The sequence below is a fragment of the Propithecus coquereli genome, unplaced genomic scaffold, assembly GCF_000956105.1.
Source record: "Propithecus coquereli isolate 6110/MARCELLA unplaced genomic scaffold, Pcoq_1.0 Scaffold89, whole genome shotgun sequence".
Lineage (NCBI taxonomy): Eukaryota > Metazoa > Chordata > Mammalia > Primates > Indriidae > Propithecus > Propithecus coquereli.
Window position 1 is genome coordinate 6,746,331 of NW_012155173.1, and position 12,362 is coordinate 6,758,692.

General features: G+C 46.0%; 1 protein-coding gene across 2 annotated transcripts in view; it reads left to right on the top strand.

The window, feature by feature from the left end:
* ASTN2 (astrotactin 2) overlaps positions 1-12,362 on the top strand; it is an 893,996-nt gene that overhangs the window by 106,906 nt on the left and 774,728 nt on the right. For both annotated transcript variants that reach the window (XM_012664418.1, XM_012664417.1), the window contains exon 2: positions 10,966-11,153. In XM_012664418.1, coding sequence (XP_012519872.1) covers positions 10,966-11,153 — 188 coding nt within the window. The remainder of the gene's footprint in view (positions 1-10,965; positions 11,154-12,362) is intronic.

Genomic DNA, 12,362 nt, shown 5'->3' on the forward strand with positions numbered 1-12,362 from the left:
TCTGTGAAATTGGAATCAGGTGTCTCACGACTCTGTCCTCTTCGCTTGGGCTTGTAGTCAGCTCATATTTGTCAAACTTCTGCTGTTGCAAAAAAATGCTGAGCTCCCAAAAGGAGACAGGAGATAACAGTGACTCCTGGTCCAGAGACTCTCATGACCTAGCAAGAGTGATGAGAATTAGGGATGGGTGAGGTCTGTGGACCAAGGAAGGGAATAGAAACCCGCTGGTGGAGTTTAGAGCTCAGAGGAGGGAGAGGGCATTTCAGCTGTGCCCTTCAGCTGGGTTTGAAGGGTGGGTAATGTCTGTGTATGCAGTAGGTGAGACTAGGACATTTCAGGCAGGTGGCACAGTATGCACAAAGACTAGGAGTCAGGGGTGCTGCTTGGGGCCGGTGGACTGTGGTATGGTTCTTCCCAGAGCCAGTGGGTTTAGGCCAGTGTCTCATACCTGGGATGAATTCATCCTGTAAAGGTATTCTTCCAAGTCCTGCCTCTCCCACTGTTATACAAATAGCTGGCGGAGTCGGCATCAGGTGAGTTCACTCTTAGTCTGTGTTCGGCTGTTGGTTTTTGCAGGTTTCATTTTTCCTCCCTCGCCTGCTGCACTGCATGGTGCCATGCTCTCCTGACTCATCACATTTTTTACCTGCCAGGTCTGAGCTCATGCATGCGGCTTTCAGATGCTGATCCCTGTGGGCTAGGGTGACGGGGTAGGGGATTGACAATCAGACATAAGGAGCCCTCTTGGCAGCATCTTCAGGAGAGGTTGAGGGAACCCTGGCATGAGGGAATTTTATCATCCCTCATCCTTCGTGCTGCTAAATCACTGTTAGGTGTCAGGGGGGCTTCTGCTTCTTTCCTATGTGAATCCTTGTCATTAATAGTGAGATAGGAAGAACACTGGATTACAAGGCTCTGTGACTTAAGGCACGTTGCTAACCCTCTCTGATCCTCATTTTCCAAGTCAGTAAAATGGGTGGACTAGATCACTGATCTCCATTCCTTTACCTTCTCTTTCTGTTGTGATTTTTCAGGATTCCAGGTCATTGCTATAGGGATGGCTTTAAGGGTGGGAGGCGAATGGGGGGACCAGGCAGAAGGGTCTCAGAGACTGTTTCCAAGTGAAGTATGAAGTTTTATCTCTGTGACCTCTGTCTCCTTTTTCTTCATATTTGATTCTGTAACACCATACCCCAATGCACTCAAAACAACCCTATTCTTCCTACCTTGCCAGTGGTGGGATGGAAAGGAGTGACTAGAAGATAGACAACTAACTGGGAATATTCATATGCTAAATGCTGTTCTAGGCTCCTTCCAACACTTTACCTCCCGTGGTTCTCATGGCAATCATAAGAGATTGGTTTTATGGTTCCCATTCTTCCGTACGAGGCAAGCGAGGCTCGGAGAGGTGAACTTAACTTGTTAAAGGTCGACGCAGTGAAATAGAGAAGGAGCAAAGTGATCTTAAAAACTCATTGGCCATAAGACAGAATGCTTAATAAGTCTCTCTCCCAGGAGATATTCGCAGCTTAAAAACAGAGGGAGCAACACTTAACCTTAGCAAATGATTTTATAAGGATGAAATGTATAGGCAGAGCTTCTGAATGCTCCGGGAGGGAGGGTGCCTGTCCTGGCACTTAGCATATCACACCCCTGGCGTGGACTTGATCTCTCGATCTGTTTGCTCAAATGTGCCAATGCCCCTTTTCTCAGCCCAGGTTGAGTGGCAAAAGCACTGGATTTGGAATCAGGAAACCAGGACTTGAATTTATGCTCTGTCACTTATTCGATGGAAAATTTGGGGGAAATCTAGTCCGTTTTGGGGCCTCAGGTGTCTGGGCTGAAAAAGTGGGTGTTGTACTATCTGAGTATGTGGGTTTCCTATGAGGGCTAAACGAGATGGTGAATCAAAGCCCCAGCCTGAAAGCCCCTTTGTCAGTACACAGGTGTTGACAAAGATTAGCTCCTGTCCCCATTCTTTGGGCGCCCTCTCTCTGTGTCCATTTACAATGGATGGGACAGAGAAAAAGCGGAAGAGAAGAAAAATTAATTGACTCTTGGGATGCATTTTTAAAAAAAAGAAAGGAAGGAAGGAAGAAACAGCGAGCGCACAGAGAAACCAAGGGGGTGTAGTGAAGCTGAATGACAAAGAAAGACCCAGAGAAAAAACGCAGCAAGTAGGGAGGGAAGTGGTTCGGGAGAGAATAACTAGGAGTAATGAGAATCAATTCCAGAACCCTCCATCTACTTCCAAATCTAATCTGAAATGATATGCTCTTCTCCCTTGCCAATATGTCTTAATTCTTCCCTTCCCCTCCCTTATTTAACTGGGTATAACTGTATTATTTATCTCCACCGAGCGGCTCGGGAAAACAGTTTTGTGTAGATGATACAGTTCCCAAAGGAGGCGGAAACGGGCAGGTTGGAGGCGGAGGCAGAGATGAGCGCTGACAGCTGGGTGTACCGGGAGGGTGTCGGAGGCACCTCTGGGATGCTCTTCTCCAACTGTGCTGCGGGGCCTGGGCTGTGTCATGCCCCCTGCCTCTCCACCTTCTGTCCCCACAGGTGACCTCAGAAACCCAGCACACCATCGGCATCGTCCTACGGGTGTTTAACCGGGCCAGACAGCAGGATCTCTTAGAATTCTGAAATGTCCAGATTATAGACTCTTCCCTGCTTACCTTGTCCAAACCCCTGATAAATGAGGAGCATTAACTGACCTCGCACGTGTGTTCCATAATATGCCCTGCATCCTATTTTGTGGCCACTACTACATGCATGTTGCCCTTGTTGATTTTCCTTCTTCTGCTTTTCTAGATTGTAGCTTTCTTGAGGACAAGAGATTGAGGAAATGCGCATTGAGTGATGCATTTGTTCAACAAACAAATTTATTCAGCAAATACTTATTGCATGCCCCCTGCAAGCTAAGTACCTAGGCAGACACAGTCTTCTGCTATGAACGAATGATTACATGAACGAGGAAACTGAAGCAAGGGGGCATGCTTGCTGCTGCTTAGTGTGAACCAAGGAGTATCCAGCCTGGATTGGAAAGTCTGTGAGGATATAGTCACATCGATCTTTTCTTCCAATCTATCCCCAGGTCTAGCACTATGCCTGGCACATTTTAGGCAGTCAATAAATAACTTATGGGAGGTATATTGTCGGATGAAGTATATTGTTAGATGATTGCATTTGCTTTCAGGACTAACTGCAGGACTTTGCAAATGTCCAAGCATTTTGCTATGTATGTATGCCCTTAATCTCTCTCAGTTCTGCATTAGATGTGATGTACATTCGATGCAATCATAACCCCAATTTTACAAAGAAAGAAAGAAAATTATAGAGGCTCTGTGATTTGTTCTCTCGTAAACTGGTCAGGTGGAATAGAGGAATTACACAAATATAAGATTCTGACTTGAAATGCAGTGTTCTTTTCGCTCACCTAGGCTGTTTGATTAGGTTAGAATGACTAGGATACATCCATTCATCCTTCCACCCATCAGCCTGTCCATCTTGTCATTTATTTTATGACATGTGGAAGGTTCATTAACCTCTGAACTGGGGCTTGGTCTGCCCTAAGTGGGAGCTGGCACTTACTATTTTGCCAGGAGATGGTGCATGGGCAAGAGCTGCTAGCCCCTTTTTAATATTCCCCTCTGGAGATTCGATAAACCAGTCTTTCTCTGTAGTGATGATCCTCTGTATTTTCTACCATCTTCCTCCCACTGTATCCCTTTGCATCCCAAATGCAACCCTCTTGCCTTCTTGTCCTTGTGCCGTTCCTCCTTCTGAAGTGCTCTCTGCCACATGGACATTTGCTGAAATCTTGCCCATCCTTTAAGACTGCTCCACAAAGACTTTCTAGATCCAGCCAGAAGTAATCTCCTGGCTTCTAAGCTTCCTACTTAGATTTTAGCTATTTATAGCAGGCCTTTTCTAAGCCCCTTGGACCGAGCTCCTGAGGACAGAGTCCCTCCCTGAATGCCGGATCTCAGAAAAGATGGGTTGACGAAAGGAATCTTTAAAATGAGTGTGTATTTGCGTCTGCTACAGAGATAATATATGGTCAATGCAGGAAATGTAGAAAACACTAAATCAGAATATGATTAAAATCACCTGTGATCCCACCATTTAGAAAGTACCATTCTTGATGTTCCAGTGTATTTCTTTCCAGCTGTATATACACATCCTTATGTCTAAACAGAATCAATATGTTTATCTATTTTTTATATAAACTTCTTCTCACTTTGTGAAAGTGTAAGCTCCTTAAAAGTTAACATTTTCTTTCTCTTCATTTCCATTCTCCAGGATGTCTAAGCTTGAGCTAGATGTTAGATAAATTTCTGGGGAGTTGCTGTACCAGAATCAAGCTATCATTGATACCCTGAGTTGCCTTCTCTTCTCTCTGCCCTCTGGGACTACCCATCTGAATTCAGATATAGAGACAGCTCAGTTCAACTTATAAAATGTTTATGGAACCCCTACTCTGTGTTTGGCCACTGTGCCAGGCCCTAGGCTACAAAAATGACATGTCTCTACACTAGAATACAGTAAGGGAAGTCAGCTGTGTAAAGAGATCACAAGTAAATATGTATACACACACACACACACACATCTACCAAGATGGTGGTAAAATAGGATGCTATCACTGTGTATATGAAGTAATATTTTACAAATGTAACTGTGGGGTGCTTACCAAGTATCAAGACCATGCAAAGAGCTAATTTGTTTCTTTTATCTCATTTGATTCTAAAAGGAACCCTATAAGGCAGGTGCTACTATTATCCTCATTTGATAAATGGGGAAACTGAGGCAGAAAGGAGTTAAAAGTTTGTCAAAGACACACAGATTGAACACAGGGCAGCTAGGATTTAAGTTCGAACAGTTGGTCTCCAGACCTGTGATCTTACGCTGCATGCGCTATTCCTCCATATGGGAGTGTCCAGGACCACCGAGCTCAAACGGGTGTCACAGGAGACTTCCAGAGCAGGGCTGGGGTCGCGTGGGGAGGCTCTCAGAGACTCAGACACTGAATTAGGAAGTCGCATAGTATATATGGTAAAATATATCAATATCTGACCAAACAGAATAAATAAGTAAAAGCAAAGAAAGGAAAAAAAAAAGTAAGACTGGGGAGACTGGTCGTGAAGGGTCCTGCTTGCTGGGCTCGTGAAATTAGATTTTATCCCGAGGGACAGCAGGAACCACTGGAGGGTTTGAGCAAAGGAATGACGAGGTAAGATTGACAAGTTAGAAATTTCATCCTGGAAGTCATCTGATGGATGGTTAGAAGGAAGGAGACCTGGAAGCAGGAATACCAGTTAAGGGGCCCACTGAATCGTCTCCATTTGCTACTTGAGATTCGCTCTGCACCTTTTTCCGCTCCAATGCACACCCTGGAAGGCCGACCGGTATGACCTGCTTCACTTAAGCACCCTTAGGTGTTTGGTTGAAGTCGACCCATGCAAGACACCTGCAGGAAATTGGCAGGTGGAAGGAGAGTGAGGTTGGGGCTTTTATTTCCTTGACAGCACCCATCCTGGGCCATGCTTTGGCAGTGGCTGGGTTATGCTACCTAAGGCTCCAGTTCCTTCCTATCTGGCAGCTGTGTGATAGCACTTTCCTGTAGCTATGGCTTTTTCCAGGTTTGATCAACCCCGCCCCTTGCTTCTTCAGGCCTAGGTCCTTGCTGTCGCCAACCTTGGAGTGCTTCATTGCCTGTTACTGGTTTGCCTGAACCCTGCTCTAGCCTTTAAAGCCATTAAACGCTTCTCAGTGTCCTTACAGAGTGTGTCTTCTCTTTTCTGATGAGCGCCTGACTGGCACAGAACTGTTTTCAATATTCAGTAGCCTTTGAGAGAGATGATAAAGGTTTGCATTAATTAACCACCGTGGAGATGAAAAAGAGCTTGAGTATTTGAGATTATTTCCCAGGCCCACTCAGCAGGACTTGCTGTGCGATGACCACCTATGATGCTGGAACAGCCAGTGGCAAGGTTGATTAAAGTCAACATCACTACCTTTCCCAACTCTTTCTGCCTAGGCAGTGAGTTCATCTCATACAATGTCTCCCCCCCGCCACCCCCCCCCGCCCAGCAAGGCAAGGACCATTTACAAGCCCATTGGAAGCGCTCTCTGGGCTTCTGTGAATAATCTGCTGGCGGGTCATCTGGTGCTGTATAATCAGAAGGTGGGTTAGTTAGCCACGTGGGAGATGTTACCAAGATGGCTGGTGGTCAGAGAGCTGCTTATTTTCATAATGACCTTCAGGAATTAAATAAAAATACAATGAGTGTCATAGATTAGGAAGAACAAGCTGATTAAAAGCACAATATGCCTTTGAGATTTTATATTTCTTTTCCAGGAGACTGAAAGGCTTCAGTGGAGCTGGGGCAGGCTGGCGGTCTACCCAGAATCATTGATGAAGGCTGGTCCTCTTGCTTGGCTTTCACTGGGTGGTTGAGGGGATTTGAGCCTGTTGAATATTTCACGAGTTACAGCCCATGGGGGCAGAGCCGAGAAAGGTGAAAAAGCAATTCCTATGTTTCTTTATGATTCCGATATAAAACCAAGCTAGCCAGGGTGGGAGGAGCAGGCAGTGGAGTCGGCCTGCTGCCGGAAGGCATGGCGCACCAATTCTCCCACTTTAATATCTGCTGTTTCATTTTATATTCATCATGTCAGCATAATCTGCCTTTATGGGAATTGTCTTGGTTCCCGACCAAATGCGTTTAGTCCCCCTTTGCTTTAAGTTTGATTGTAATATGACTTGAAGACTTCAATGAAATGTTTATATGGAGGGAGTAGGGAGGAGAAAAGGGAAAATGCAGTTGGAAAATCAGTCAGTAAGGAATTTCAAGAGCTGTTTTTGGTCATGCTACTATTTCTTCAACCTGTTTTTAATGGACACAGGACTGGCTCTCTAATCAGGTACACTCCGCTGGTTCCCTACTGCATGCCGAAAAAAATATACACTCTGTCACCAAGCATTCAAAGCCCTTAACTCTGCGTCTGAACTACATTTCCAACCTGACATTCCGCTGCTCTCCTCCCTGCACGTGCAGCTTTGCCAATCTTTGCCACTGAGACACCCAGCCAATCTCTACGCCTCCCCCTCTCCTCTGAAGGACATCAATATGTCCATCCTCCTCAATGCTCATATCACCACATTTTAGAAACAGTTCTTGGTCTGCAGGCTAGGAGGGTCTTTCCCCACCCTTTGAGTTCCTAATAGATCTTAACTTATCTTTTTTTTAATTCTCTGATGAAATTTAACACTTTTCAAATTCTAGTTTTTACTATCTTCACCATCTTATTACAGATGTGTATGAGTACATGTGTGTACATATATGTGTGTACACACACACATTTTGGCAATTCACTATTTATTGAGCACTTATTATGTGCCAAGCACTCTTCAAAGTGCTTTAGAATAACAGGAAATAAGACATGCAAGGTTCCTGCTCTCCTGGAGAAACAGGCAATAAACACATATTCAAGAAAATATATAAACAAATGTCTAATAGTGAGAAGTGCTATAGAAAGTTTTGTAAAGAGGATTTAATAGAGTTTGGATGTGTGTGGAAAGGAATACTTCCGCTAGAGTGGTCAGGCACAGATTTCTGAGAAAGTATACTTTGGATTGAGAGACAGACACTGAGAAGAAGCCAGCTTGCAAGCTCTATGGGGAAAGTTCTAGGCAGATTGGACAGAAGGGACTTCTGCCCTGAGACAAGAGGGAGGCTGGGCTGTTGAAGGAACAGTTGTAAGTCCTGCAGGGCTGGAACGAGTCATGAAGGCATGATGGCAGGAGATAGGCCAGATAATCCACAGTTTACTGGGCCACAGTGAATGGAGAGTGTGCTCGTGTGGGGGCTCCAGTGACATGGGGTGAGGGAGCAGCGGGCCAGGTAGAATTTCTGCTGCTAAAGGACTGTGAGCTCTCTGGAGGCAAGGCTATGTCTCATTTAACGCCATATTCTGAGCTACTAAACTGCCTGAAATTGAGTAGGTGCTTGGTAAGTATGTTGAATGAATAAACAAATGCATGAATAAATGAATGAATGAGTGAGTGAATGATCAAGGCCTTCTGCATCCCCTCAAGGAAGCAGTTTTCTCTTTGAGGTCTTGCGTCCCCCTCCCTTCTCCAACAACAGTTTCTTTTCTTGGTAATAGAGTAAGTCCAGAGCTATTCTCTGTGATTCAATATTTACTGTGTTTCACACACTGTTATTATCATTTAACGTTTACTGTCTGCTGACGGTGCACTCGTTGCTGTAGCAAACAAAGAGCTCAATCTAGTTTGGGTCCACGGGCTAATACAGTCAAGGAAAAGGAGATGTTGTAAGTGCAACTGGCGTAGTAGAACTCTGCGAGGACTGGAGACCCACTGGGTCCAGCTGGGTACAGATTTACCAGGGAACTTAAACAAGTCTCTAACCTTGTGTGATCCTTTGCTTCCCAATCTGAACACGGGAAGGGGAAGCCTCTAATGGTGGGGTTTCAGGCACAGGCTGACGGGAACGCTAGGAGTAAGGAGCTCAGGTTTCTGCTAGCATCCCTCTGCTTCCTCTGTCTCTGTCTGTGCAGGCTGTGTCAATCAGATGTGGCCTACCTTGGAGCTTGCTTCTGGTGCCATTCCAGGGACTCAACACATTAAGTGCCTGCCCAGCCAGCAGCACACAGAGCTGCTGAATTGGAACCCACTATTTCCAGTGGCACCTCTCAGCCCTAGGTTCCCCGGCCCTCTGGTTTTGGGCTTTGATGCACTGAGAGAAAAATGAGTGAGGTGCTGAGCCAGGCTGTTTATCATAATGTCTACACCTCGTCTTGGCCCAGCTGGCTGGCAGCCAGAGAAGCTACTGCCAAGGCCTTGGCTGGTGGGGCGGTAAGGGGAGCAGATTGCCCCAGCCTGGGAGAGAAGAAGGTGCTGGGAAGACACCTGTTTCACAGACTGGTCACCTAGCCAGCGCCCTCCCGCTGGGCACCACCGTGGGCTCTCAGGACCCTTCGGGGCCCAAGTTCTAAGAGCTGATGAACCTTTGCGATTCTCTCCAGCCCTGTTTAACTCTTTGAGCAGCAAGGGAAGCCCAAACATGTGTCCACTTGGGCTAATAACTTACTATGTTCTGGCCACTTTGTCTTTTACTTGGAGGTAGGAGGAGGACAGAGGACATGAGAGGACAGAGAGTGGAGAGCTTAGCTATGTGAGATGACTTCTGTGGTGGCAGGATTCCTCTGGCTCCTGGTTGGGAATGGACAGAGGGGCAAGGGTGGAAGGAGAGAAGCCCCTTGCAGTAAGCCAGGCAAGATAGCTTGGAGCATTGGCCCAGGTGGCTGAAGTAGAGGTGCAGAGAAGGGCTGGATTTTAGGCAGCTTTTGAAGGATTTCAAATGAGAAGGGAGAGAAGGCAAGCAGTTGAGGATGGCTCAAGGATTTTTTTTTTTTCCAGAACATCTGAATGGTGAATTAGATCCTGTCCCTATTAATAATAATGATGATGATAATAAATCAATAGCTAACTTAAAAATTCATAGCCAACTTTTTTGTAGCACATACTGAGAGCCAGATACTCTTCTCCTAAGGATTTTTTTATTATGAACCTCAAAAAGTAAGAGTCTATTGGGAATGCACAATATCAAAAAATCCAATAGAATTTAGTGAGCAGATATTATGTCCTCATCTCTTCAAGGTGAGTCTTTTTCATTCGTTTCACTAGATGTGACAGGGGTTGCAGTAGGACACGGGGAGAGATGACTGGGTAAGGAGAAGTTCTGACTCAGCTTGCCCATCAGTCCTCCCCAAGGGTGTGTGTGAAGGCACTCGCGGTCTTTGGGGACTTTAGGAGTTCAATCTCGAGATTACCTCTGTATCTCAGGATGGGGATCTGAAGTTACGAGCCTCAGATACTGCTAAGGCTACTTGTCTCCTATTGTAACTCTCATTTGAGTGCTGACCTCCATAATTCTCCAAGAACCCACTGTCCTTCCCTTTTATTTATAAGATGCACAGATAGGACTTGTCCTGGAACATTTCCATGGGCTCTTCCCTTTAGGAGAAGGTACTATGGAAAGATTGTATAATCCCAGTGCAGTGACACTTTGGCAACTTACGCCATCACCCTTCTTACCTAATAAGAGACTATGTTGGTATAACAGTATTGATTATAAATACTATTTCAATGATAATTACTGTAAAAAAATGTATTTATAGAGGGAAGAACAGCCTAGAGACAAGAGTTAGAAACTTCAAGTCAGGCACCTGGCTTTATACTTCACTAGAAAGTCCTAACTCCCCACTGGTTAGATGAGAACATTGGGATGGGGCAGTGGCTTTTCAAGTATTTTTAAGTCATGGAAACTTTTGTGTCAACATTTTCTTTCTTGGGAGCACATTATGTACACTACAAAAATGGAGCTGTTCTCGTTGGAGCAGGAGAAACAGGCTCAGAACAACCCTCTTGTCAAGCTCCTATCCTGTGCCGGTTGACACTGAGGTACCTTTGCTGAGATGCTGTTCTCTTGGGCTTTTCCAGCTCTGAGGTTCTGCCATGATGAGTACTTCCAGCTCTGCTTCTAGAGAATTCACACTCTGAACTCCAACTCCTCTCATAGATGTCTTCCCTCCCTCTTTTCCTAGTTCCAGAGCCTCAGAAGGGTGGAAGCATTTTCATCCTTAGTTTCATTCTCCCATTGGCGTAGAATGAATTGCCTTATCATTTATAATGTTTGAAAAAGGGTCCCGGAGAGACCTGAGTTCAAACCATGCCTCTGCTGTCTGTTACTTGAAGTGAATCTTGGTCACAGTTGACCCGTTTATATGGAAGGGATGATCCCTGGCTGGTAGACTTGATGTGACCATGAAGTAGATGCCTTCTGAGCTCCTGAGTTTGTGTGGCTCCTTTCCTCTCTGGAGCACTGAGGCCAGGCATGCAGCTCACCCAGCGCCTTGGGTCTTGTCTTGCAGAGATGTCTGGCACGGCGGCGGACATCTCGCTGGTGCACTGGAGACAGCAGTGGCTGGAGAATGGCACCCTGTACTTCCACGTCTCCATGAGCAGCTCTGGGCAGCTGGCCCGGGCCACCGCCCCCACGCTCCAGGAGCCCTCGGAGATTGTCGAGGAGCAGATGCACATCCTCCACATTTCCGTGATGGTGAGTGAGTGGGGATGGGATGGGGGCTGGGAGGGCAGTGAGGTGGAGAGGCGGAGGGAGGCGGGGATTGTCTGCAGATGGAGGGAAAGAGCCAAGTGTAAGAGGTTAGAATGATAAACAGAAAATCAGATGGACTCTGTGGTGTCTCTTGGACTGATGCATACCCGTCCATCATCTGTCAGCTGTGACAAACTAATTGTGCTTCGGAGAAGAAAATAAAGGGTCTCCAACTCCTTGGCCTTTTGGCTGACATCTCTGGGAATAGCTGTTTAACATCTGTCACGTGCTCGGCCTGCTTTGCTGAGGGCTGAGGTTCAGTGCTCCAAAGTACAACTGGCCATTCCAAGAATGACTGAACGAGCAAAATTGGAATAAAACCGGAATGGGCTGCCCTTTCCAAGTGCCCGTGATGTGTCAGGTGCTTTAACAACAACCACATGGGAACCCCTGGAGCCTGGCTGGACATAGCCAGCACAGTGGTCCTAGAGGCCCCTCCATTATCTTCACCTTATGGTCGTGTATGCCGTGGCAGAGGGGCAAAAACACTTAGCCCAAGTCTGCACAGCTGGTAAGAGATGGAGCTGCTCTTGGGTATTCAAACCCAAGTGTGTCTGGCTACCAAGCCTGAACGACGTCCTGTGCATCCTGTTTTCTCTCAATTCAAGAATTTCTTGAGTATCTACCATGTGTCAAGCACTGTGCTAGGCACATTTATGGGAATTACCTCATTGTGTTCTTGCTAAGAATGCACAAAGTCTGGCACGTCACCTCCATAGTAGAGATGAAGTTATGGGTGCAACGAGGTGATGTGGACATCCTGCTCTGTTGGCCCCATGATACGGAACTCTCTGAGGCTGCTGCCTCCACTGAGAGGGTTGCCAGGGCTGATACCACTTGAGTGGTAGTCTAAAACGTACAGTAGGCTCGTATTGATGATTTCTTTAAAAAGCTATAATTAATGGCTTTCGCATAGTAGATTAAAAAAAGACCTCAGAATATAAATCCAGTATACAGAAAGTACAAGGTCTAATGGGCTCATGACAAGATCTGGTAATGGCAACACTTGACATCTACCTGGTGCTTTGCACTCCTCAGAGACACTCTTACATCATTCCTCCTTTTCTTCTTTAGTGCAGCTCTGCCAGATGCATGAGGTTAGAAAACGGTACCCCCAACTTATGCATGAAACGGGTACGGCTCAGAGAGGTG